The sequence below is a fragment of the Mytilus galloprovincialis genome, chromosome 2, assembly GCF_965363235.1.
Source record: "Mytilus galloprovincialis chromosome 2, xbMytGall1.hap1.1, whole genome shotgun sequence".
NCBI classification, from domain to species: domain Eukaryota; kingdom Metazoa; phylum Mollusca; class Bivalvia; order Mytilida; family Mytilidae; genus Mytilus; species Mytilus galloprovincialis.
In genome coordinates this window covers 101,349,424-101,376,640 of record NC_134839.1, presented here as the reverse complement: position 1 = coordinate 101,376,640, position 27,217 = coordinate 101,349,424, and the positions used below count along the sequence as shown (strand labels likewise).

Here is a 27,217-nt window from a genome sequence, read left to right as displayed (position 1 = left end):
ATACATTTAAAGCGAATTAACGATTGGGGAAATATACATGCCGTAAGATAGGGCATAAGGAACACCACCTTCTAAAAAAGAAAAAGAAACAAAGGGGAACGAAAATATGTCTTTTTCGTATATTTTGTACAGTTTTCCGTGAAAAACTGATATATCCAAATAATAAGGACAATTGTAGCTTTTTACTTTGTATTTATTTAAAGGCATTTCTCTTGGGTGACGACGATGATGATGGATGGCTGTTTGACGTTCAAAGGCAGATTTAATTAAATGCATATCCAGGGCAAAAGTTTGCTTCAAATAAATTTACTTAGCTAATTAGACAACTATTAAATATATAAAGCCAACATATTAAGTTAATTTGTTTTGAATTTCTGTGTCATTTTGGTCTTTTGTGGATAGTTGTCTCATTGGCAATCATACCACATCTTCTTTTTTATATTATAAGTGATATTCAATTAATTTATTTAATGGAATTTTGCATCTCTTTATTGCATTTGGCCATAAACTGTTTGATAACAATACAAAGAGGTCTATAATAAAAGGCGCCCAATTGATGGGCTGATAACAGTCAATTTAAGCGACCATAAAAGCATGTTCACATATTTAAAACAGCTTTAATCATCTCATCTCATTGTTGTCAATATAAAAGGGTTTATGCAACTGTAATTCAAGTGAGAGCTATATCTAGCTATAACACCTGTTTAGTCAACCATATTCTACATATTAAGACAATGTCTGTACAAAGTCAGGAATATGATTTCGTTTGATGTGTTAAAGCTTTTGGTTTTTGCCATTTGATTAGAGACTTTCCGTTTTGAATTTTCATTCAAATTTCTTTTTTTTCTTTTTTTTTTTTACTTCTTTCTGAATACAAATCTATTAAATGTATTAGCATATATACCTTCATTACAGAGAAAGGCTCAATATGACTTGCGGCAAATAATTTTCAATGAGAATTTTTACTTGACTATTTTTTAAGTTAAGAAAACTTCTGTTCGATAATATGTTGTTTTAATTAAATGTAGAATCTACGTCATAACTGTCGACCAAAATGAAACGGTTTTCTAAAACATGTAATTTGTGAAATACTTTCAAAGAGTTTTTTACCCAAATGTATACAACTATATTTTCTTGGTCTGTAGTCGGGAACAGAAAGATTTATTAAGAACACTTACTGCAAGCTTGATTAAACGATATTGAACTGGTTTTAAGTCTACTTTAGGTATCAAATACATAGTAGAGACAAAACAAAAGACTTTAAAAGTAGAGCGAAAAATATCTGAGGGACATCCAAACTCATTAATCGAATATAAACTGACAACGCCATGGCGAAAACACAAAACAGACACAATAGCACACATCACACAACATAGAAAAATAAAGACGTAGCAATACGAACCCAACAAAATACTGCGGATGATCTCAGATGTTCCGGAAGGGTAAGCAGATCTTGTTTCACATGTGGACCTCGTCGTGTTAGTCATGTTAGTACAAAACCGGTAAACGGAGTAAAACATGTTAATCCCGACATATTCGTTTTGTGACTGTTCCTAATCAGGAACCTGCAATGCAGTTATTGTCGTTTGTTGCTGTCTGTCGTATTTGATTGTCGTTCATTGTTATAGAACAAATCTTTTGAATTGCTTCACATTTTGTCATACCACGGCCACTCATAGCTTGCTATATGGTTTGGTGTTTTCATTGTTGATTTCGTATGGTAACGACCTTGTTTTCATTATTTGGTCTAAGGAAAGCAAACATGCTTCATATCCTTATTTACATATTGGTAAACCATTAAGCCTTATTAGTATTGTGAAAGTGCAGCCAAATATATACGAAGTACAACCTACAATACTAGATCGTAGATGCATGATTTCATATCAATAGCTTAAGTACATTGAGGTTCATCAGTTACAACAATAATTCTTTAATGCATACTAAATATTGTTAGTCAGGTTTGAACATATGTTTGTTATCGATTATACCTATATTCTTGTTTAAATGCTTAACCGTAACTTACTTTATGGTGAACAGATGGATGAATTAAAACTATATCTATATCTATAACAAATTGGATGATTTCGAATTTCCAAATGTCAACTTCCCATGTCTAAACATATTCTCTAAAAAAATGCCGAACGACTGAAATTGACCCTTCATAAGTTTTATGGTCACTATCAAGAGTTTAAAATTTACCGATACGATGTGTCAGAGGTTTAGAAAATACATCTAATAACACCATTAAACTTAATCCAAATTTTATATTCTATTTTAAGAAATTTTCCTGTGATTTCACTTTTTATGGTTTTGATACTTTTGTGTGACGCATTTGGCTGTATTTGTGGACTGTCGTTAATTTATTTTAGATAGTCGTTGTTATTCTGTTGTTTACGTGTTGAAATGTATAATTATATTATTAATTTATGTTTTTCTCTGTCCTGGGTGTTCTTGCATCTATTTGTACTGTATTCCTGTCACGTAATGTTGTCATTCTGGCAGTATTTTTATCGTTGTCTTATAAGCGGGAGGTTTGACCAGCCATAAAACCAGTTTTAACCCACCATTATTTCTTAAAATATCCTGTACCAAGTCAGGAATATAGCAGTTGTCATCAAATAGTCCATCCTTATTATTTTTGGTTTTGTAGCAGTTTATTGTTTCTTTTGTTTTTTTTTTTCTTCCTAATAATTGATTTTTTTACCTCAGTTTTTTAATCCGGATTTTTTTCATTTGAATCAATTTATGACTCTTGAACAGTAATATACTACTATCGCCTTTATTTATCTTACTGGTGACATGTTTTGGTGTCTTTATATTTAGATACAAGTATTTTCAGCCGATATATAATTCAACTAATTGTGTCCTATTCCTAAAAGACATTTTGAACGAGTGAGAACTCAGTGTGATATCTTTGAGTTTTAAAACCCCTTGGAATAATTCATTCCTGGTGGACATTTTGCTCACGAGGGTATCACCATCCCAGTAGTCAGAACTGTTGTATTGTCATAAACGTTGTTTCTACCATCAATAAGTAATATTGCATTATTCATTTTCGGTACAAATATAAGTGTTTGAATGCTATTCAATTTCATACAAGGGTTTTTCTTAGTGTGCAACTGATGAGTCTTATGTATAGAAATTGTACGTCTGGCTAACCAAATTAGAAGCTAGATATCTAAGATGATAAACAACCCCTGGGTCGATGCAACTGTTGATGGGTGTTTCATCCTTTAAGTTTTCACCAACCAAGTAATCACCACTTTTGTGTAGACATAATATATCATTGACAAATTCTTTTTATTTTGTAAATTTTACTTTTAAAAAACGTTTAATTACTTTAACTCCGGGAAAACACTGTCTTAGCCATATTTGGGACTTTTTTTTTTAAATATTCTTTAATTCTCTTCAACATTATATTTGATCTGCTCGTTTTAAACTGTAAAGGGTATGTGCATATAGAAAAATGAATTGTATGTATAGTATCTTTGATTAGTTTTCTACCATAGACATATGTTGATATATACACAGAAACAAACATTTGTTGATATATACACAGAAAGAAACTTATGTTGATATATACACAGAAACAAACATATGTTGATACATACACAGAAACAAACATATGTTGATATATATATACACAGAAACAAACATTTGTTGATATATACACAGAAACAAACATTTGTTGATATATACACAGAAACAAACATATGTTGATATGTACACAGAAACACACATTTGTTGATATATACACAGAAACAAACATTTGTTGATATATACACAGAAACAAACATTTGTTAATATATACACAGAAACAAACATTTGTTGATTTATACACAGAAACACACATTTGTTGATATATACACAGAAACACACATTTGTTGATATATATACAGAAACAAACATTTGTTGATATATACACAGAAACAAACATATGTTGATATATATATACACAGAAACAAACATTTGTTGATATATACACAGAAACAAACATATGTTGATATATATACACAGAAACATACATTTGTTGATATATACACAGAAACATACATTTGTTGAATAAGAACTATATAAAGGTAAAATATATTTAGCGGTTGTAAATAAATGATGATAAATGAAACTACACTAATGCAGGGGCAGCAACCTTACAAAGGGTTGCCAGATTCATCTGAAAATTTCAGGGCAGATAGATCTTAACCTTATAAACAATTTTACCACATGTCAGATTTGGTCTAAATGATTTTGTTTCAGAGATATAAGCCAAATAAAATTGAGAATGGAAATAGGGAATGTGTCAAAGAGAAAACGACCCGACCATAGAACAGACAACAGCAGAAGGTCACCAACAAGTCTTCAATGCAGCGAGAAATTCCCGAACCCGGAGGCATCCTTCAGCTGGCCCCTAAACAAATATATATACTAGTTCAGTGATAATGAACGCCATACTAAACTCCAAATAGTACACAAGAAACTAAAATTAAAAATAATACAAAATCTGCATTTTACACCTATGTTCAATTTTAGCCATGGTGGCAATCTTGGTTGGTTGGATGGGTCAACAGACACATTTTTTAAACTAGATAACCTAAATCATTAACGATGATTACTCTTTTGTTACTGAATCTCGCCATTAAAATGCATTTTTTTTTCTCAAATTTGCATTAACACAAAATATTTATGAATGGGTGAATAATAAAACAAATATTTCATCTATAATTTATATTTCATTAAAACGTAATAATACATAAAATTCTATACACTTTAAACAAATTGCACTAAGAGTTGTTTGCAGATTTCAAGTATGGGAAAAAACTTGGAAACCAAAATTGCCTTTCTTTTCCTTGATCATCTACCCAAGCAAGTCCTTCTTTTACCATGAAATTCTGAAACAGAAATGGTTTGATATAAAGATTAGCTTTAAAAATGTTGATTCTTTGCAATTACTCAAGAGATATATGTGAATTAATTAATAAACAAGAAGTAATTGTAACAGGATGCTGTTACGAAGTCTCCCAAACAAAGCTCCGATAACTCCTCATTCATATGGTCCCATGTTCATTTGATTTGATTTTTTGTCCCATACAAGAATATATATGACTTACGAGTAGGGATCTCCACCATTTACAAGTTTTCAAACAGGAGGGGGTGGTGGTGACCCCCAGGGACTTTACCTACATTTCATTTGATTTGTTTTATTGTCCCCTACAAGATAATATATGGTTTATGGGTGGGGATCTGGACCATTTACAAGATAATAGTACATTCTCAAATTGAACGGGGTGGGGGTGACCCCCAGGAACTTCCATCTAATTTCATGTGATTTGTTTTATTGTCCCATACAAGAATATATATGGTTTAGGGGTGGGGATCTGGACCGTTTTCAAGTTTTTAAACAAGAGGGGTTGGGGTGACCCCCTAGGGACTTCCCTTTTATTTCATTTGATTTGTTTTATTGTCCCCTACAAGAATATATATGGTTTAGGGGTGGGGATCTGGACCGTTTACAAGTTGTCAACCTAGAGGGGGTGGGGTGACCCCCTAGGGACTTCCCTCTTATTTCATTTGATTTGTTTTATTGTCCCCTACAAGAATATATATGGTTTAGGGGTGGGGATCTGGACCGTTTACAAGTTGTCAACCTAGAGGGGGTGGGGTGACCCCCTAAGGACTTCCCTCTTATTTCATTTGATTTGTTTCATTGTCCCTTACAAAAATATATATGGTTTAGGGGTGGGGATCTGGACCGTTTACAAGTTTTCAAACAAGAGGGGGTGGGGTGACCCCCTAGGGACTTCCCTTTTATTTCATTTGATTTGTTTTATTGTCCCCTACAAGAATATATATGGTTTAGGGGTGGGGATCTGGACTGTTTACAAGATAATAGTACATTCTCAAATTGAACGGGGTAGGGGTGACCCCCAGGAACTTCCATCTAAATACATGTGATTTGTTTCATTGTCCCTTACAAGAATATATATGGTTTAGGGGTGGGGATCTGGACCGTTTACAAGTTTTCAAACAAGAGGGGGTGGGGTGACCCCCTAGGGACTTCCCTTTTATTTCATTTGATTTGTTTTATTGTCCCCTACAAGAATATATATGGTTTAGGGGTGGGGATCTGGACCGTTTAAAAGTTTTCCAACAAGAGGGGGTGGGGTGACCCCCCAGGGACTTCCCTTTTATTTCATTTGATTTGTTTTATTGTCCCCTACAAGAATATATATGGTTTAGGGGTGGGGATCTGAACCGTTTACAAGAGAATAGCACATTCTCAAATTGAAGGGGGTGGGGATGACCCCCAGGGCATCCCCCTATATTTCATGTGATTTATTTTATTGTCCTTTAATTATTTCTGAAGACTGTATGTATCTATCACTTATAGTTTTCAAGTTATATTCATTTAAAAAAATTTGAAAATAAAATCCCATAGGGTTCTATAGTAAAACCCTCCCTGCTTTCTACCCCCCAAAATACCCCTTAATAGACCCCAATGCACAAACAAAAGATTGATGGCTCACCTAGACATATTAGTCTACCATTTTATGAAATCCTAAGTCAATCTGACAAGCGGTTTTGGAGAAACGCTGCGGACAAGTTCATTTTTTAAAGCGGCGGAAGAAGAGGAAGAAGAAGAATAATAAAAATAATTAAACTGTCAATTGTTCTTGAACAATTGAGAGGTCTTTCCTTTTGTAATGTAAAATACATGTTCCAACAGACGTAGAATGTATTGAAAAGGTCAAAGTCAACCATAAAAAGCTCGAAAACACACTAAAAATCCTTTATATAAGGTTAAAAACACTAAATTCGCACTCTGGGACATGACCTTGACCTTTGACCTTTTGACCTTTGGCAAGGTCATTAATCCCCAATGCCATTACTGAAGACCCCAAGGGTCTAGGACCTTTGGTTATATAATAAAAGCTGATTTTGTGTTTTCAGAAACCTAAAACAGGCTTTATGCCCCTTAAAAAAAGGTCAAATCTCTTCGGTCAAAATGTAACAAAGTTGCACGGTAATGACCCAAACATTTTCCACTATTTAAAACTTCTGTAAGTATAATGGTTGCTGAGATTATTCCATAACAAGATGTAAGGTCAAAGGTCAAGGTCAACATACAAATTTGACCTTGAGATATTTTTCGAAGATACATGAATTGATGATGAATGGTGAAGATCCTAGGTCTCTACGACTTACGGTTTCTGAGTTTTGGTGGTCCACCGACACCGGTTAATTTTCATAGGGGCATAACCCTACCAATGAGTCGTTGAATCTTTTCGATCCAAATGTAACGAAGAACCGGGGTCTGGTCCTGAACAAATTTCACCCTTTGTTTTTTTTTCTATCTATTATGGTTACGGTGTTGGAACGATAACAAGGTTTTTTGGTTTCGGAGGGATTACTCCGAACCGACAAAATATTTCGACTAACAGGGTGAGTTCCAGATAGGTATTCATGACACCGATACAAAGTGTGAACATGAAAGCGACACGTCTTACGGTTTAGGCTGCTAACTTCGTCAAAGTTTGGCGGAAGAATAATAATAATAATTAAACTGTCAATTGTTCTTGAACAATTGAGAGGTCTTTCCTTTTGTAATGTAAAATACATGTTCCAACAGACGTAGAATGTATTGAAAAGGTCAAGGTCAACCATAAAAAGCTCGAAAACACACTAAAAATCCTTTATATAAGGTTAAAAACACTAAATTCGCACTCTGGGACATGACCTTGACCTTTGACCTTTTGACCTTTGGCAAGGTCATTAGTCCCCAATGCCATTACTGAAGACCCCAAGGGTCTAGGACCTTTTGTTATATAGAAAAAGCTGATTTTGTGTTTTCAGAAACCTAAAACAGGCTTTATGCCCCTTAAAAAAAGGTCAAATCTCTTCGGTCAAAATGTAACAAAGTTGCGCGGTAATGACCCAAACATTTTCCACTATTTAAAACTTCTGTAAGTATAATGGTTGCTGAGATTAATCCATAACAAGGTGTAAGGTCAAAGGTCAAGGTCAACATACAAATTTGACCTTGAGATATTTTTCGAAGATACAAGAATTGATGATGAATGGTGAAGATCCTAGGTCTCTACGACTTACGGTTTCTGAGTTTTGGTGGTCCACCGACACCGGTTAATTTTCATAGGGGCATAACCCTACCAATGAGTCGTTGAATCTTTTCGATCCAAATGTAACGAAGAACCAGGGGTCTGGTCCTGAACAAATTTCACCCTTTGTTTTTTTTCTACCTATTATGGTTACGGTGTTGGAACGATAACAAGGTTTTTTGGTTTCGGAGGAATTACGCCGAACCGACAAAATATTTCGACTAACAGGGTGAGTTCCAGATAGGTATTCATGACACCGATACAAAGTGTGAACATGAAAGCGACACGTCTTACGGTTTAGGCTGCTAACTTCGTCAAAGTTTGGCGGAAGAATAATAATAATAATTAAACTGTCAATTGTTCTTGAACAATTGAGAGGTCTTTCCTTTTGTAATGTAAAATACATGTTCAAACAGACGTAGAATGTATTGAAAAGCTTTAAAACACACTGAAAAACCTTTAAATAAGGTTAAAAACACCAAATTCGCTATATGGGACATGACCTTGACCTTTGACCTTTTGACCTTTGTCAAGGTCATTAGTCCCCAATGTCATTGCCGAAGACCCCATGGGTCTAGGACCTTTGGTTATATAGTAAAACCTGATTTTGTCTTTCCAGAAACCTAAAACAGGTGTTATGCCCCTTAAAAAAAGGTCAAATCTCTTCGGTCAAAATGTAACAAAGTTGTGTCGTAATGACCCAAACATTTTCCACTATTTAAAACTTCTGTAAGTATAATGGTTTCTGAGATTATCCCATAACAAGGTGTTAGGTCAAAGGTCAAGGTCAACATACACATTTGACCTTGAGGTATGTTTGAAAGTCTCATGAATTGTTGATGAATGGTGAAGATCCTAGGTGTCTACGACTTACGGTTTCTGAGTTTTGGTGGTCAACCGACACCGGTTAATTTTCATAGGGGCATAACCCTACCAATGAATCGTTGAATCTTTTCGATCCAAATGTAACGAAGAACCAGGGTCTGGTCCTGAACAAATTTCACCCTTTGTTTTTTTTCTACCTATTACGGTTACGGTGTTGGAACGATAACAAGGTTTTTGGGTTTCGGAGGGATTACTCCGAACCGACAAAATATTTCGACTCACAGGGTGAGTTCCGGATAGGTATTCATTACACCGATACAAAGTGTGAACATGAAAGCGACACGTCTTACGGTTACGGAGGCTAACTTCGTCAAAGTTTGGCGGAACAAAAAGAATAATAATAATAATAATTAAAATGTCAATTGTTCTTGAACAATTGAGAGGTCTTTCCTTTTATAACGTAAAATACATGTTCCAATAGACGTGAAATGCATTGAAAAGCTTTAAAACACACCGAAAATCCTTTAAATTACGTCAAAAACACATAATTCGCTATATAGGACATGACCTTGACCTTTGACCTTTTGACCTTTGTCAAGGTCATTAGTCCCCAATGTCATTGCTGAAGACCCCATGGGTCTAGGACCTTTGGTTATATAATAAAAGCTGATTTTGTCTTTTCAGAAACCTAAATCAGGGGTTATGCCCCTTACAGAAAGGTCAAACCTCTTTGGTCGAAATGTAACAAAGTTGCGCCTAAATAACCCAAACATTTTCCACTATTCAAAACTTCTGTAAGTATAATGGTTTCTGAGATTATCCCATAACAAGGTGTTAGGTCAAAGGTCAAGGTCAACATACACATTTGACCTTGAGGTATTTTTCAAAGTCACATGAATTGATGATGAATGGTGAAGATCCTAGGTGTCTACGACTTACGGTTTCTGAGTTTTGGTGGCCAACCGACACCGGTTAATTTTCATAGGGGCATAACCCTACCAATGAGTCGTTGAATCTTTTCGATCCAAATGTAACGAAGAACCGGGGTCTGGTCCTGAACAAATTTCACCCTTTGTTTTTTTTCTACCTATTACGGTTACGGTGTTGGAACGATAACAAGGTTTTTGGGTTTCGGAGGGATTACTCCGAACCGACAAAATATTTCGACTAACAGGGTGAGTTCTGGATAGGTATTCATGACACCGATACAAAGTGTGAACATGAAAGCGACACGTCTTACGGTTAAGGCTGCTTACTTCGTCAAAGTTTGGCGGAAGAATAATAATAATAATAATAATAATAAACAGAAGAAATACAGTAAGGTCTTTCCCTTTAGAAAAAGGAAAGACCTTAATTAAACTGTCAATTGTTCTTGAACAATTGAGAGGTCTTTCCTTTTTTAATGTAAAATACATGTTCCAACAGACGTAGAATGTATTGAAAAGGTCAAGGTCAACCTTAAAAAGCTCGAAAACACACTAAAAATCCTTTAAATAAGGTTAAAAACACTAAATTCGCTATCTGGGACATGACCTTGACCTTTGACCTTTGACCTTTGTCAAGGTCATTGGTCCCCAATGCCATTACTGAAGACCTTAAGGGTCTAGGATCTTTGGTTATATAGTAAAAGCTGATTTTGTCTTTTCAAAAACCTAAAACAGGGGTTATGCCCCTTATAGAAAGGTCAAATCTCTTTGGTCAAAATGTAACAAAGTTGCGCCATAATGACCCAAACATTTTCCACCATTTAAAACTTCTGTAAGTATAATGGTTTCTGAGATTATCCCATAACAAGGTGTTAGGTCAAAGGTCAAGGTCAACATACAAATTTGACCTTGAGGTATTTTTTAAAGATACATGAAATGATGATGATTGGTGAAGATCCTATGTGTCTACGACTTACGGTTTCTGAGTTTTGGTGGCCAACCGACACCGGTTAATTTTCATAGGGGCATAACCCTACCAATGAGTCGTTGAATCTTTTCGATCCAAATGTAATGAAGAACCGGGGTCTGGTCCTGAACAAATTTCACCCTTCATTTTTTTTCTACCTATTACGGTTACGGTGTTGGAACGATAACAAGGTTTTTGGGTTTCGGAGGGATTACTCCGAACCGACAAAATATTTCGACTCACAGGGTGAGTTCCGGATAGGTATTCATGACACCGATACAAAGTGTGAACATGAAAGCGACACGTCTTACGGTTACGGAGGGAAATTTTGTCTAAAGTTTGGCGGAACAAGAAGAATAATAATAATAATCAGAAGAAATACAGTAAGGTCTTTCCCTTTAGTAAAAGGAAAGACCTTAATAATAATCAGAAGAAATACAGTAAGGTCTTTCCCTTTAGTAAAAGGAAAGACCTTAATAAACAGAAGAAATACAGTAAGGTCTTTCCCTTTTGTAAAAGGAAAGACCTTAATTAAAATGTCAATTGTTCTTGAACAATTGAGAGGTTTTTCCTTTTCGAAATGTAAAGTACATGTTCCAATAGGCGTAGAATGCATTGAAAAGCTCTCAAACACACATAAAACCGATAAAAGATGACAAAAACAATAAATTCGATAATTTGGACATGACCTTGACTTTTGACCTTGTGACCTTTGTGAAGGTCATTGGTCCACAATGTCATTGTAAAAGACCCCATGGGTCTAGGACTTTTCGTTCAAGAGTTAAAGTTAATTTTACCTTTTCAGAAACCGTTAACGGCGGTTATGCCCCTTAAGAATATGTCAAATCCTTTCGGTCAAAAAGTAAAAAAGTTGTGCCTCAGTCACCTTAACATTTTTCACTGTTTACTATTTCTGTAAGATTAACCGTTTTTGAGATATCGACTAAAAAGTTGAAAGGTCAAAGGTCAAGGTCAACCTTAAAAACACTTAAAACACACTCAAAATGCTTAAAATAAGGTCAAAAACACATAATTCGCTATCTGGGACATGACCTTGACCTTTGACCTTGTGACCTTTGTCAAGGTCATTAGTCCCCAATGTCATTGGTGAAGACCCCACGGGTCTAGGACCTTTGGTTATATAGTAAAAGCTGATTTTGTCTTTTCAGAAACCTAAATCAGGGGTTATGCCCCTTACAGAAAGGTCAAATCTCTTCGGTCAAAATGTAACAAAGTTGCGCCATAATGACCCAAACATTTTCCACTATTCAAAACTTCTGTAAGTATAATGGTTTCTGAGATTATCCCATAACAAGGTGTTAGGTCAAAGGTCAAGGTCAACATACAAATTTGACCTTGAGGTATTTTTCAAAGATACATGAATTGATGATGAATGGTGAAGATCCTAGGTGTCTACGACTTACGGTTTCTGAGTTTTGGTGGCCAACCGACACCGGTTAATTTTCATAGGGGCATAATCCTACCAATGAGTCGTTGAATCTTTTCAATCCAAATGTAACGAAGAACCGGGGTCTGGTCCTGAACAAATTTCACCCTTTGTTTTTTTTTGTACCTATTACGGTTACGGTGTTGGAACGATAACAAGGTTTTTGGGTTTCGGAGGGATTACTCCGAACCGACAAAATATTTCGACTAACAGGGTGAGTTCTGGATAGGTATTCATGACACCGATACAAAGTGTGAACATGAAAGCGACACGTCTTACGGTTAAGGCTGCTAACTTCGTCAAAGTTTGGCGGAAGAATAATAATAATAATAATAATAATAAACAGAAGAAATACAGTAAGGTCTTTCCCTTTAGAGAAAGGAAAGACCTTAATTAAACTGTCAATTGTTCTTGAACAATTGAGAGGTCTTTCCTTTTTGTAATGTAAAATACATGTTCCTACAGACGTAGAATGTATTGAAAAGGTCAAGGTCAACCTTAAAAAGCTCGAAAACACACTAAAAATCCTTTATATAAGGTTAAAAACACTAAATTCGCTATCTGGGACATGACCTTGACCTTTGACCTTTTGACCTTTGTCAAGGTCATTAGTCCCCAATGCCATTACTGAAGACCCCAAGGGTCTAGGACCTTTGGTTATATAGTAAAAGCTGATTTTGTCTTTTCAGAAACCTAAAACAGGATTTATGCCCCTTAAAAAAAGGTCAAATCTCTTCTGTCAAAATATAACAAAGTTGCGCCGTAATGACCCAAACATTTTCCACTATTTAAAACTTCTGTAAGTATAATGGTTTTTGAGTTGTTCTGATAACAAGGTGTTAGGTCAAAGGTCAAGGTCAACATACACATTTGACCTTGAGGTATTTTTGAAAGTCTCATGAATTGTTGATGAATGGTGAAGAATCTAGGTCTCTACGATTTACGGTTTCTGAGTTTTGGTGGTCCACCGACACCGGTTAATTTTCAAAGGGGCATAACCCTACCAATGAGTCGTTGAATCTTTTCGAATCAAATGTAACGAAGAACCGGGGTCTGGTCCTGAACAAATTTCACCCTTCGTTTTTTTTCTATCTATTACGGTTACGGTGTTGGAACGATAACAAGGTTTTTTGGTTTCGGAGGGATTACTCCGAACCGACAAAATATTTCGACTAACAGGGTGAGTTCCAGATAGGTATTCATGACACCGATACAAAGTGAGAACATGAAAGCGACACGTCTTACGGTTTAGGCTGCTAACTTCGTCAAAGTTTGGCGGAAGAATAATAATAATAATAATAATAATAATAAACAGAAGAAATACAGTAAGGTCTTTCCCTTTTGTAAAAGGAAAGACCTTAATTAAACTGTCAATTGTTCTTGAACAATTGAGAGGTCTTTCCTTTTTTAATGTAAAATACATGTTCCAACAGACGTAGAATGTATTGAAAAGGTCAAGGTCAACCTAAAAAAGCTCGAAAACACACTAAAAATCCTTTAAATAAGGTTAAAAACACTAAATTCGCTATCTGGGACATGACCTTGACCTTTGTCAAGGTCATTGGTCCCCAATACCATTACTGAAGACCCCAAGGGTCTAGGACCTTTGGTTATATAGTAAAAGCTGATTTTGTCTTTTCAAAAACCTAAAACAGGGGTTATGCCCCTTATAGAAAGGTCAAATCTCTTTGGTCAAAATGTAACAAAGTTGCGCCATAATGACCCAAACATTTTCCACTATTTAAACCTTCTGTAAGTATAATGGTTTCTGAGATTATCCCATAACAAGGTGTTAGGTCAAAGGTCAAGGTCAACATACAAATTTGACCTTGAGGTATTTTGTAAAGATACATGAAATGATGATGATTGGTGAAGATCCTATGTGTCTACGACTTACGGTTTCTGAGTTTTGGTGGCCAACCGACACCGGTTAATTTTCATAGGGGCATAACCCTACCAATGAGTCGTTGAATCTTTTCGATCCAAATGTAACGAAGAACCGGGGTCTGGTCCTGAACAAATTTCACCCTTCATTTTTTTTCTACCTATTACGGTTACGGTGTTTGAACGATAACAAGGTTTTTGGGTTTCGGAGGGATTACTCCGAACCGACAAAATATTTCGACTCACAGGGTGAGTTCCGGATAGGTATTCATGACACCAATACAAAGTGTGAACATGAAAGCGACATGGTTTACGGTTACGGAGGGAAATTTTGTCAAAGTTTGGCGGAACAAGAAGAATAATAATAATAATTAAACTGTCAATTGTTCTTGAACAATTGAGAGGTCTTTCCTTTTATAACGTAAAATACATGTTTCAATGGACGTAAAATGCATTGAAAAGCTTTAAAACACACTGAAAATCCTTTAAATAAGGTCAAAAACACATAATTAGATATATGGGAATTGACCTTGACCTTTGACCTTTTGACCTTTGTCAAGGTCATTAGTCCCCAATGTCATTGCTGAAGACCCCATGGGTCTAGGACCTTTGGTTATGTAGTAAAAGCTGATTTTGTCTTTTCAGAAACCTAAAACAGGCTTTATGCCCCTTAAAAATAGGTTAAATTTCTTCGGTCGAAATGTAACAAAGTTGCGCCGTAATGACCCTAACATTTTCCACTATTTAAAACTTCTGTAAGTATAATGGTTTCTGAGATTATCCCATAACAAGGTGTTAGGTCAAAGGTCAAGGTCAAAATACAAATTTGACCTTGAGGTTTTTTTCAAAGATACATGAATTGATGATGATTGGTGAAGATCCTAGGTGTCTACGACTTACGGTTTCTGAGTTTTGGTGGCCAACCGACACCGGTTAATTTTCATAGGGGCATAACCCTATCAATGAGTCGTTGAATCTTTTCGATCCAAATGTAACGAAGAACCGGGGTCTGTTCCTGAACAAATTCCTCCCTTTGTTTTTTTTCTACCTATTATGGTTATGGAGTTTGAATGATAACAAGGTTTTTGGGTTTCGGAGGGATTACTCCGAACCGACAAAATATTTCGACTCACAGGGTGAGTTCCGGATAGGTATTCATGACACCGATACAAAGTGTGAACATGAAAGCGACAAGTCTTACGGTTACGGAGGCTAACTTCGTCAAAGTTTGGCGGAACAAAAAGAATAATAATAATAATAATAATAATAATAATAATAATAATAATAATAATCAGAAGAAATACAGTAAGGTCTTTCCCTTTAGTAAAAGGAAAGACCTTAATCAGAAGAAATACAGTAAGGTCTTTCCTTATAGATAAAGGAAAGACCTTAATAATAAACAGAAGAAATACAGTAAGGTCTTTCCCTTTTGTAAAAGGAAAGACCTTAATAAGAACTGAGCAAAACCAATAAGTCTCCAAACTTTGTTTGGGAGACTTAATGAACTTACAGTATAGTCTTACATTCATACTGAATAGCTCAATGTCTTGATGGAACCTGAATAACCCAATGGACATCTATACCAAGTTGATTTTCAAAATGCACTACATTTCAAAAGTTAGGACTGATTCTCTGTATTGGTTTACTGTGGAAGGGTATTTTACTAATAATAAAACTGACAACGAACAGTAAACATAAAATGCATACTATCTGCTTAATACAACCAACTAAGACTATATACCACATACTGGAAAGATTTGTAAGATAACTTCAAGCAGAAATAAAAGCTGTCAATGTGAACATAACCTGTGCTGACTGTGTTTTGGAACTATCCAAACTCGAATAAAATTATCAAAGCCCTGGCGAAATGGATAGTAGTTCCCCAATTTCTGCATTGAGGTAACAAAAAATGACAAGAAATTCATGCAGGTTCTCTCAGTGTATATTATGAAAGCTGAAAAAAAGAAAAGAAAACTATATGTATCCATCGAACGTTCTTAAGTTATTATGTCAAAACCAAGTGAACTGGATCAAACCATTTGGGATCTTTAACTGTCAATAAGAGATCAAACACTGAAAATATACATCAGGAATGCAGTCATACATGTACACATTTTTTTAATACTGAATTTGTGTTTAAAACACAAGTCCAGTATTTAGATTGGTTGATCACTGAGTCGGAGAAAGAAAATTAGTCAAATTTTATAACTGTAAGCAAAAGTAATCTTTCATGTCATCTGGTCTTTTGGAGTATTTGTATATAATTGTGTTATCAATTGTCAGAATTTCTTTTCACAAGTTGTATGGTTACTGATATTAGAGAAATATTTCTCCTTGACTTTTCAGCAATTTAAGATATTTTTAAAGCCTGTCAACTGTTGTCAAGCATGAAGACTGGTAATCCTTAAATTCTTGAATTGTGATTTTCTAAAATTTACAGTTATGAAGCAATTTTAAAAGTAATTCTTGTAAACAAAATAAATGTTTATAAATGATTTTTCCCCCTAATTAACCCTTAACATGTCTACAACATGACTGGCTACACTTGATTGTAATATAAAGTGTCTACAACATGACTGTCTACACTTGATTGTAATATAAAGTGTCTACAACATGACTGTCTACACTTGATTGTAATATAAAGTGTCAGTAGGTCTACACTTGATTGTAATATAAAGTGTCAGTAGGTCTACACTTGATTGTAATATAAAGTGTCAGTAGCATCAGCAATTTAAGTGTACCAAACAGATAAAAGTTTTCTTCATAATCTCATTACAGAATTCAATAAATATTTGTTAAAAAAAGTTCATCTTTCGTGATAATTAGATTTCATGTCTCATGTACATCCACACACGTCCTACGTTTCATTTAATATCATAGTAAACAAGTGTGTAATGAATTTAGTGAATTTCAATAGAAGTAAATTGTGTACTGATGTTGGGCGTGGTAACATGCATCTCTCATCAAATCTATGAAGTCAGGTCCTTTATTCAGAATACAGCATGATTTCAAGTGATCTTTTTTTAAAGAATGTAAGAATAATTTACCAGATATGTATTTACATAATTAAGCAAACTTTTAAAACATGAAACGTTTTAAAATCAAATACAAATTACCAGTAACTAAGCTTCCTGTATTCTGCTTAGTCTTTTAGTTGTAGTTTGAATAATTCATTTCAGTTTCCATCTTTTTTTTTTTTTTGAGGTCTTAGAAAAGGAATTTATTGTTTTTGTTGAAAACTTTACTGTTTACAGACTCTGATTACTAAAGCATACACATTTTACATTCAAGCATGTTAATTTTAAAAGCTTAAACCTTTGAAATTTATATCTTTCCATGTATATTTCCAGTTAATCATATGTTTTTCACTAGGGATTATGAAGAGTATATTTTACCATGCTGAATGGTTTGATGAAAGGAATTTGTAATTTCTAATACTAGTAACTTTAAGCAAGAAAAGAAGCTTCCCCATGTACAATAAATAAACCAAACATTTAATGTTTTAGAACTGGCGTGATATAGCTATGAAAGTGACACTTGAGAAATTTTCAGTTGACAAAATGATGTAAAACTACTTAATTCTTAAAGGTTATGTTCCCAATGCACATGAATTTCACTTCTCAGGCTTTTACATTTTGGTGATGTTAATTTTTGGTTTATTATCTTTAATATTAAACTCAAATTTCATATAGGTCACTTTGAGTATCTCTGAGCTAATCTTTGAGGTTAATAATAAACTCATCATAGATACCAGGACTAAATTTAGTATATACGCCAGACGCGCGTTTCGTCCACAAAAGACTCATCAGTGACACCCGAATCCAAAAAAAGTTAAAAAGGCTAAATAAAGTACAAAGTTTAAGAGCATTGATGACCAAAATTCCTAAAAGTTTTGCAATAAGTGGTGAGTATGTTAATTTAGATATCTTGTTATTTTGTAATGGAGTATTGTTTCATTTTCATTTTCTAATGTAGCCTTAGATGCCAAAAAAACATGCCAAGATCTCAACTGTCTAGTCAAGCTGTGAGTGAATGTTCTATAAACAATCAAAATCTGCCGTCAAATGTCAATGATAAGAAGACTACACTTTTACAATCATTCAACAGATCTAAATAATTCCAAATCACTTGTTAGGTAAATGCATCCAACGTTTTCAATTAACCATGACATATCAATTTCATATTGAGAGTAAAATAAGAATTGGAAAATGGCATGTTACTATTTAAATTTTTAAAAGAGAAAAATAATATTACCATTTTAACTGAAATTGAAAACCATTTTCAGGTATGAGAGTGTTTGTTTGCTGCATTCTAAACAATGAATAAAAACATTGAATTAAATTTGGATTGAGGCAATTACTGAAATAATCAAAACTTTATATGTTTACAAGCAGCTGACAACTCAAAGTTGGTAGTCATTAGTTAATTTGAGATGAAAGCTGTTGAAATTGGTACAATCTTAAATATCTAAAAGCAATTCAGATAGAAAAGCAAGATAGATGCCTAGTGATTTTTGGCACATTCAATTAACATGATTATGGTGGCTCGCGGGTACAAAAATTTCAGCAAAAAAATGAACCTCTATTTTTTCATTACACATTTTATTTATTACACTATTAGTTATTACTTTATGATATGGTAAAAAAATCAACCCAAAAAATCGATTCGGTTTGGCCCCAGATGACTTTTTAAATGTTTATAACATTGAAAAAGCTCCAAATTATCTCCCTTTGGTGCAAAAATGCCATTTTTTGGCATTAAATTTGAAATATCTTTTTTAACTCATCAGTGACCTATATTTTTTATTATTGTTTTCAAATAAGCTGTACATAAACTAAATAATTGTAAAATTTAATCGATTTCTGTAATTAGGTTATTCTTTTATTTCGATATTACCTCTATTTCTCCTATTAGTTCAACAGAAAAAAAGGACATTAACAAAATTGTATGCTTCTTCTGGAGGCAGATTGTGAGCTTAAATGAACGGTGACCCCATTTTTTTATTTCATTTTTCTTTTAAGAATATGATAAAGTTCGTTTATAAAAAAATATAGCGAAATCCTATATTACAAAAAAAAAATGATTTTTACCAAGGAGCCCCCTTAACACCATAAGTTTTAAAAGATGTTATTTAGACAGACAATAATATTTGAGTTAATTCCCTGTTAAGTTTTCTTTTTGGTAAGTAAAATATTCAATGATTACCATATACTATTTCAATAATCATGAATTGGTAACTAATGATATGTTCATTCTTGCACATGAATGACAATGTGTTCAATTATAATAGTGTAAAGTAGGAGGGTATTACATGTATCTGTAGGTTGGACATCATCAAATTTCTCTACTCAAATCACAAACTGTATAAAACAGGAAGGAAGGAAAATTGTAGTGGGCAACTCAAAAGACTAGATTAATCCTATTGTTCATTACAGAGGAAATCCCAACTGATCATGTAAATAGCATGCTTTTTAAAAGTTTACTATAATAAGCTGATAAGGTTGTATCATTATACATGGCCATTACACACTAGATTTAGCAACAGAGAGTTAATTAGGAAAAAAAACAGTAATCTAATACATTTCTAAATTACAATGATAATTCCCTTTGGAAATGATGATCAAGTCAACACTCTGAATAAATTTACTCTTCAGCATTTTAATTTACTATCTGGGCAGAATTCAATTTTAAAATCCTTCATAAATCAATATTGTTAATATGTATTTAGTGCCAACACTGACAGTGGGGAACAATGAAGGATATATCCCAAACTGATAATCATCCATTAATAAATACTTACCTTTCTACACTACTTAAAGTATGATTTGCATCAGATATATATTGTACATGCAATTATATTCTCAAGTAACATTGCCTTGTATAAATTAAAGTTTACCGAATAAACCATTTAAAATCCTTAAATTTTAAAGCAACTTTTACTGAAATCAACTGTATCAATATAAAATGCATAACATGTTGTGTTCATTTACCAAATTACACAACTGCAAGTCCTTCATTTCCCTTCATAATTATTTTACTTAAAAATAATATGTAATTGGCAACTGTTATTTTTCTAATTTAAATAAAAGTTTGACAACAGAGGAAATGTTGGAAGATTGAAAAAAGTAGAGACTCCCAAAGGAGACAGTATTTGTCACTAATTAGTATGCATAAAGAATGACTTATGATTTTTAAATATTTTAGGAGCTGATATTTTTTTGCTGTCTTTTTTGTATGCCTCACTATATGGTTAATTGTTAGCAAAAAAATAGAGGAAATTAATACAAGATTTGGTCACAAATCATCATTTAAGGGATAAAAACTATGATATGGAGTAACAAAACAAATTGTGTTAAATTCTTCATGCAGCACATAAGGTTAAGGTTAACAAAAACTTCAAAAGCCTCCCAAATAAATCAAAATCAATATGGTTAATGTCATCTGAGGATAATGTTATAATTAAAAAAGTAAGTTTATTATTGTGTACTTTATTCAAAGAGAGAAAATCAATTCTAGATACAGTTTAGTCACTGGTAGTTTGTCCATCTATATTATATTTCAAAACTATATATATTATTTCTGCAGAAATTATTTTGTTGAAAAAGATTTGACTTTGTTTAATTGTTAAATAATCAATGTAATCAATATGTAATCACTTGTATGAAATTGATCTTAAATGTACCGCTCAAATTATTGGGCGTCATAATTGACAACAAAAAACTTTGTATTTGTATTTGTATTGCATAAGTTAAGATTATAAATTTTCATTTCATAACAGTTGTAGTTATATGCTTGACATGGCTTTGTTGAGTAGTTTTTTGTTTACTGTCATTAATCATTGTAAATTGTCATTAAAATGTATGCTATTTTGCAATTGCTTTAGCTTTATTTTGCTTCTCCAAAACAAATATTATTTATTCAAAAACAATTGATGGTTTAAGTCATTTGGCATTGTTGTAGATTTTTTTTTATTGCTGATTTCTTTTGTTGTTTACAATTTCAGCCAAACTATTATAATTTTCAAGTTTTCAAAAAATGCAAGAATTGGTCAAAAATAACCAATGCATTGGAACGAACCTTTAATAGAGTCATTTTGTTGTTTAATTCATATTGGTACATTTGTAAATTCCATAACTTCTATCCCTCTAGAATAGTATAAGACATGTCATGGTACTTTTCTATCCCTTATTCATGTATTTGGTTTTGATGTTATATTTGTTATTCTCAATTGATTTTGTCTAATGCTTAGTCCGTTGCTGTGTGTGTTACATTTTAATGTTGTGTTGATGTTCTCCTCTTATATTTAATGCGTTTCCCTCAGTTTTAGTTTGTTACCCCGATTTTGTTCTTTGTCCATAGATTTACGAGTTTTGAACAGCGGTATACTACTGTTGCCTTTATTCTTCCTGTAAAAGTCAACCGATAAAAATGTCTTATGAATATGCACATCTACATATTATGTTTTCAATAACAAGTTTCATGAAATGCTGTAGTTTGTTTTAGAGGAGTAGTGCTGAAAAACTGTTGCCATAGTATATAAACTTATCATAGATACCAGAATTAATATTTTGTATGCAAACGCACATTTCTTCCAACAAAAGACTAATCAGTGATGCTTGAATCAAAAAGTATATTATGTCCTAATTTCTAAATTGAAAGTGAATGAAAACTAGAAATAAACCATGATTCATGGTTTTAACATCTACATTAGTATGTCCTTATTATCTACTAAGATTTTGTGGTATCAAGTAAGTTTTTGTGATAAAAACAGTACTGACAGACATGTCAAAACATCATACCCTACGCAACTTTGTTATATTTTATGTGGGATATAATAAAAGCATCTCATAAATTAAATACTTTATCTTACACATTATTCATAGAAAACTTATCATTTGCACATGGTCACTGAAGTAAGACTGAACATTCTGTTTGAAATTGAAATTGTATTTCAACAGCAAATCATACATAGTAAATGTTGTAAACTACTACTTCATAAACATTCATATCAACATGATCAATTCTATAATTTCAAAGTCATTGGTGCATAACTGCAGAATCTGCCTTCATGTAAGAAGTATGGAGGTAGATGCAATAGCATATTAAATACTTCAAATTGATCACGTGTAAGTATACTGCTTACTCATTATTGCTAAATAGTAAATAATTCAAATGTAAAACACACAGATCTGTATCACATGCATTGTAATAAAATCATTGACAGCTTTTAACTGTGTAATACTGTTAACATATAAAGCAGTTGATCAAATAACACAAAACAAACAAAAACTTTTATACAAATTTTGTATGATGTGATGTCCTGCAAAGTATATATACAGTGCAATCTCTTTTGAGAGACCACTAAAGGGAGAATAATACAGGGGGTCTCTAAAGACAGGTGGTCTTTTAAGGATATATTCTTCTGACTTATCAGTCTCGTTCAGTCTCGTTGAAATCTAGTTCTTGAATTATTTCCAAAACATGTGATACAAGTGGAAAATATCAATGAATTTTTAAAATGTTATAATCAAACATAACTCTGTGAAAAAATTGTGTATTTACAATGAATAGTTTTTGAATAATCCAGTTTTCAAATTTTACGACCAATCAAGTCAGTATTTTTAGCCAAAATTTTGAGAAAATGGGTTAGGGATACAAAAAATGTTTTTTCAAGAATCATGTACATCCCATATCATTTTGGTCTTTTCAAATTTCTTAGATATGTATTTTTCCAATCATTTATAACAAAAAAGTTGAAATTAAAGAACCTTAGTGAGCACGCTCACATACCCCACGTCCCCACATTGTCATTGGAGAAATTAAATAAGTAAGTATAAGAAAAAAAAATTGTATAAGAAAAAATACTGAATAATAATTTCCTGTCAATATACACATCTACATAGTATGTCCTTATTATCTACAAAATTTCATGAAATTCTGTTGTATGTTTTTAGAGGAGTTGAGATGACAAACTGTTGAAGTAGTACCTTAAAGCAAATAAGTTCAAAGAGAAAAAAATTGAATCGTGATTTCCTGTCGATATGCACATCTACATAGTATGTCCTTATTATCTGAAAAGGTTTCATGAAATTCTGTTATGTAGTTTCAGAGGAGTTGCGATGACAAACTGTTGCAGTAGTACATTAAAGTAAATAAGTTCAAAGGGGCGTAACTCCTAGAAAAAAAATTGAATCGTAATTTCCTGTCGATATGCACATCTACGTAGTATGTCCTTATTATCTGAAAAGGTTTCATGAAATTCTGTTGTGTGGTTTGAGAGGAGTTGCGATGACAAACTGTTGCAGTAGTACATTGAGGCAAATAAGTTCAAAGGGGCGTAACTCCTAGAAAAAATATTGAATCGTAATTTCCTGTCGATATGCACAACTACATAACATGTCCTTTTCATATAAAAAGGTTTTGTGAAATTCTGTTGTGTGGTTTGAGAGGAGTTGCGATGACAAGAAACAGGACTGACGGACGGACGGACTGACGGACGGACGGGTCAAAAACATTATACCCTCCGCAACTTCATTGCGTGGGGTATAATAATATGCATTTTGTTCTTCAAACTGAGAAAAATCACAAAAATACAAAATGGACAGCATGGTAAATTTTACACAAAAAAGCGTCAAAATATGATAAAACTTTCTTATATTAACACCTACCTATAGTTTTTTTTTAAGTGAAATTTATTCAGATTGGTCCACTTCATCTTTATGGAAAGTATTAAAAAAAAGTTTAATTGTAGAACTGTGACTTTTTTCACAATAATAGCCCCAAAATAGGTAATCAAAGAGCTGAAAGCTCTGAAGAAAAATGACGCCACTGTCTCTAATATTGGGATAGTTTTTATGCAAGTCTTGATTTTCACATACCGTAATTAGTTTAACAATGCAACATGTCTCGTAAGCATATAATTGATATTCGTATATGTGTGTGTGTGTGAAGTGAAGGTGACAACTGGCTGTTTTTTAAGACAAATGAATAGGTCAAGACTACCTGAATTGTAAAAATAAATACCGTAGAAAGGCTTGTATATTTCTCACTGGTACATAGTCTGAATCGGGGTCCGTTCGCGCCCACTCATGTTCGCCCCTTTCACTTTCACACCCTACATGTTCGCACCCAATCTTAATTGGTTTTGTGTTTAATAACTCTGTAAGCAAGTGTTTTCTTATAAGTATAATTGTTGTCATTGTCTCAAAATAAAGTGAGACAGCATTTGTTTTTTGTGTTGAATAAATCTTAATCATGTTTTAGATAGCGTATTGTTAAAAATTATAATAATCCTTTCTAAATAAAGTGGTATTTTGTCAACGTTTTATTTTGTGTTGAATAACTCTTAATCATGTTTTGGTTAGTGTATTGCTATAACTTTGTTTCATTGACTTCTTTCAAAATGAAGTGAGATTCTGACTATGTTTTTTTCTGTGTGTTGAATAGATTTTATCATGTTTTGGTTATAATAGTGGATTGCTATATTTTGGTTCCTATATTTTATTGTTTCGTTGTTTCAGATCAAAGGGACCAAGCTGTTAAAAACAATTATCTTTTGTGTTTTTCCTTTAAAATCTTCAATGTTTTACTCATACCAAGCTATAAATACATTCAGTATTTACACCAAAGCAATTTAAAACAACAATCATGATTTTCCAATTATTCAACTTGAATTTGAATTAAAATTGGGCGCGAATGAGTAGAGTGCAAACAGACCTTGGGTGCGAACGTGCGAGGTGCGAACGTGTAGGGTGCGAAAGTGTATTGGGCGCGAACAGACCTGATACCACATAGTCTGAACCCCCTTCTCCCACAAAATATTAAGTAAATAATTTTTTTGTTACTGTTATCAAAGGTCTAATGAAACTCAGGTAATTTCTAACATTTGTCAAAGAATTCTAGTCAAACCGGCACCTGGTTAAATTGGCACCTGGACAAATCAGCACCTTGTTAAATCGACACCTGATATAGTCAATTCGTTACCCATGTTAAATATAAATTTGAACAGTATTTTAAGCAAAAAGAGTAAAAATAAGTAAGGGGTTGCCAGAATTTTTTTCAGTATTTAAGCAATAAGAGTTAAATACTAACTTTCACATTTTTGGGTGTTCATGTACATTTTGTATATATTTATTTTTCTCAACTTAATGACTTTTTTGGTGTATTTTTAATGATATATATATATGAGTAGTCAAAATAATTATTACGTCTGGCAAGGCTTTTTAAATTTTATTCTGGGACACCTTTCTATGACCGCAAGGCTATGTTAATTTTTTTCTGGGACGCCTTCCTACGAAGCCTTCCTACGAACTTTGTAGGAAGACATCACAGAAAAAAATAAAATAGCCTTGCCAGACGTCATAATTATTTGGACTAATACATGAGATATTGGATATTTTTATGCACTTTCAAACCAGTTGAGCATTTTACAGGATTGTTTGTTTAATGCTTTTTAAACTTTACTGGAAAAAACACCTTAAATTTGCTTATTATTTTGCATGAAAGTTTGATTTATTGAAAGGGACTCATAGTTTTCCATTTCATTTTAATAATTGTCTAATTGTTAAAACAACAGCTTGGGTAAGGGCTTCGTTGTTTACCTTTATACACAACAACATAATTTCACTTTGGTTTCGTTGTTTACCTAAATACACAACAACATATTCACTATGTACTTGGTAACAGTTATTAATTAATTGAATAGAAAATATTATAACAAAAATTATTGGATGCCGAATTGACGTCAAATAGGTGCCGATTTGACTAGATGCCAATTTAACCAGGTGCCGACTTGACTTGTACGTTTCAATTCCTCTGCGATCGTTTGCGGTATTTTCTTGAGAAAAACCTATTTTCCATCATCAAAGAGAAGAAGAAACTGCTTGAAAATGATTCTGGAACGCTTCATGATTGTTAAAATAAGTTAAATTCACTCAAAAAACAATTTTAAAACTTGCGATGTTTAAACAGGAAGTTTCAAAAGCACGTGTAAAAGAAGAAATTAACCGGTGAGAGTGGAAATCCGTACATAACAGATATCACTATAGTACGACTTTGAAAGCAAAACAGTTCCATCCTTTTGTAAAACAGTCTTTAATATACCTATCACATTAATGTTTGAAGGGTCTTAAGCTTATTCAAACCATAAAAGTCGGTATGAAATACCAAAACGGAATGAACAATAACCGATTACGTTTTGTAGTTTACAAATTCTAAACTGGTTCCCGTCAAACTACAACACTTTGTTCGAGTGTAGTGGAATACAAGCAGAAACCAGTAGTTTGTAAACTGGTTCCTGGCTGATTACTACACAATGACCTCTCATGCATAATGATAACACAAGCAAATTCCAGTTTGTATAGAAAATAGTAAATACGAAACCAAGCGCGGTAGGCAGAGAAATGTAATGAAGTTCAGGTCGCCAGTAATGGAACAATGACTGCGTCATTTTCCAAAAATCGATGAAAAATGGGAAAATCATCAAAATTGGGCATTTTCAAAGGGCTGTAGCAAAAAAAGAAGTGCACCACCATATGATTTTTCCTTCACTAATAATTTTTAAGTCTTAAAAACCCTAAAATCAGGTTAAGAAAAAAAGTTTAATTCTAGAAATTTTTGGCTCCTCAGAGGTGTACATCCTTAATACAGGTTCGAACTTTATGAAATGTTCTACAGAGGGATCTAAAATTTATGGTCTTATAATACAGGTGGTGTCTAAAGAAGGTTTGACTGTATATACCCCCATTTGGTATCAAACATTGACTAAAACTGATCAAAAATACCATGTTAAGTGGGTATAAAAAATCAATGGGTATCAACTTATCATCAGGATTCATCACCAGGAAGTCAATGGCCAGCAAATATGAAAATCATCACATCTCATCTTACAAAATATCAGACTAAATAGCAATTCATTTCATATTACAGAATCTGAGTAATATGTAACAAAAAAAAATCTATGCTCAGAAGGGAAAATAAAAATTCTAAGAATTGTAAAAAAATAGGAAGGTACTACATTTTTTATTACTTGGCAAATCTCAAAATCTCTTGCACTATA

At 33.2% G+C, this 27,217-nt stretch overlaps 1 protein-coding gene across 1 annotated transcript in view; it reads right to left on the bottom strand.

Annotated features, from left to right (window-relative positions):
• Positions 1–4,707: 4,707 nt before the first annotated feature.
• The window catches only part of LOC143065152 (vacuolar-sorting protein SNF8-like), a 44,549-nt gene continuing 22,039 nt past the window's right edge, over positions 4,708–27,217 (bottom strand). The window contains exon 8 of the mRNA XM_076238541.1: positions 4,708–4,886. Within this exon, the coding sequence (XP_076094656.1) occupies positions 4,779–4,886 (108 nt within the window). The 3' untranslated portion in view covers positions 4,708–4,778. The remainder of the gene's footprint in view (positions 4,887–27,217) is intronic.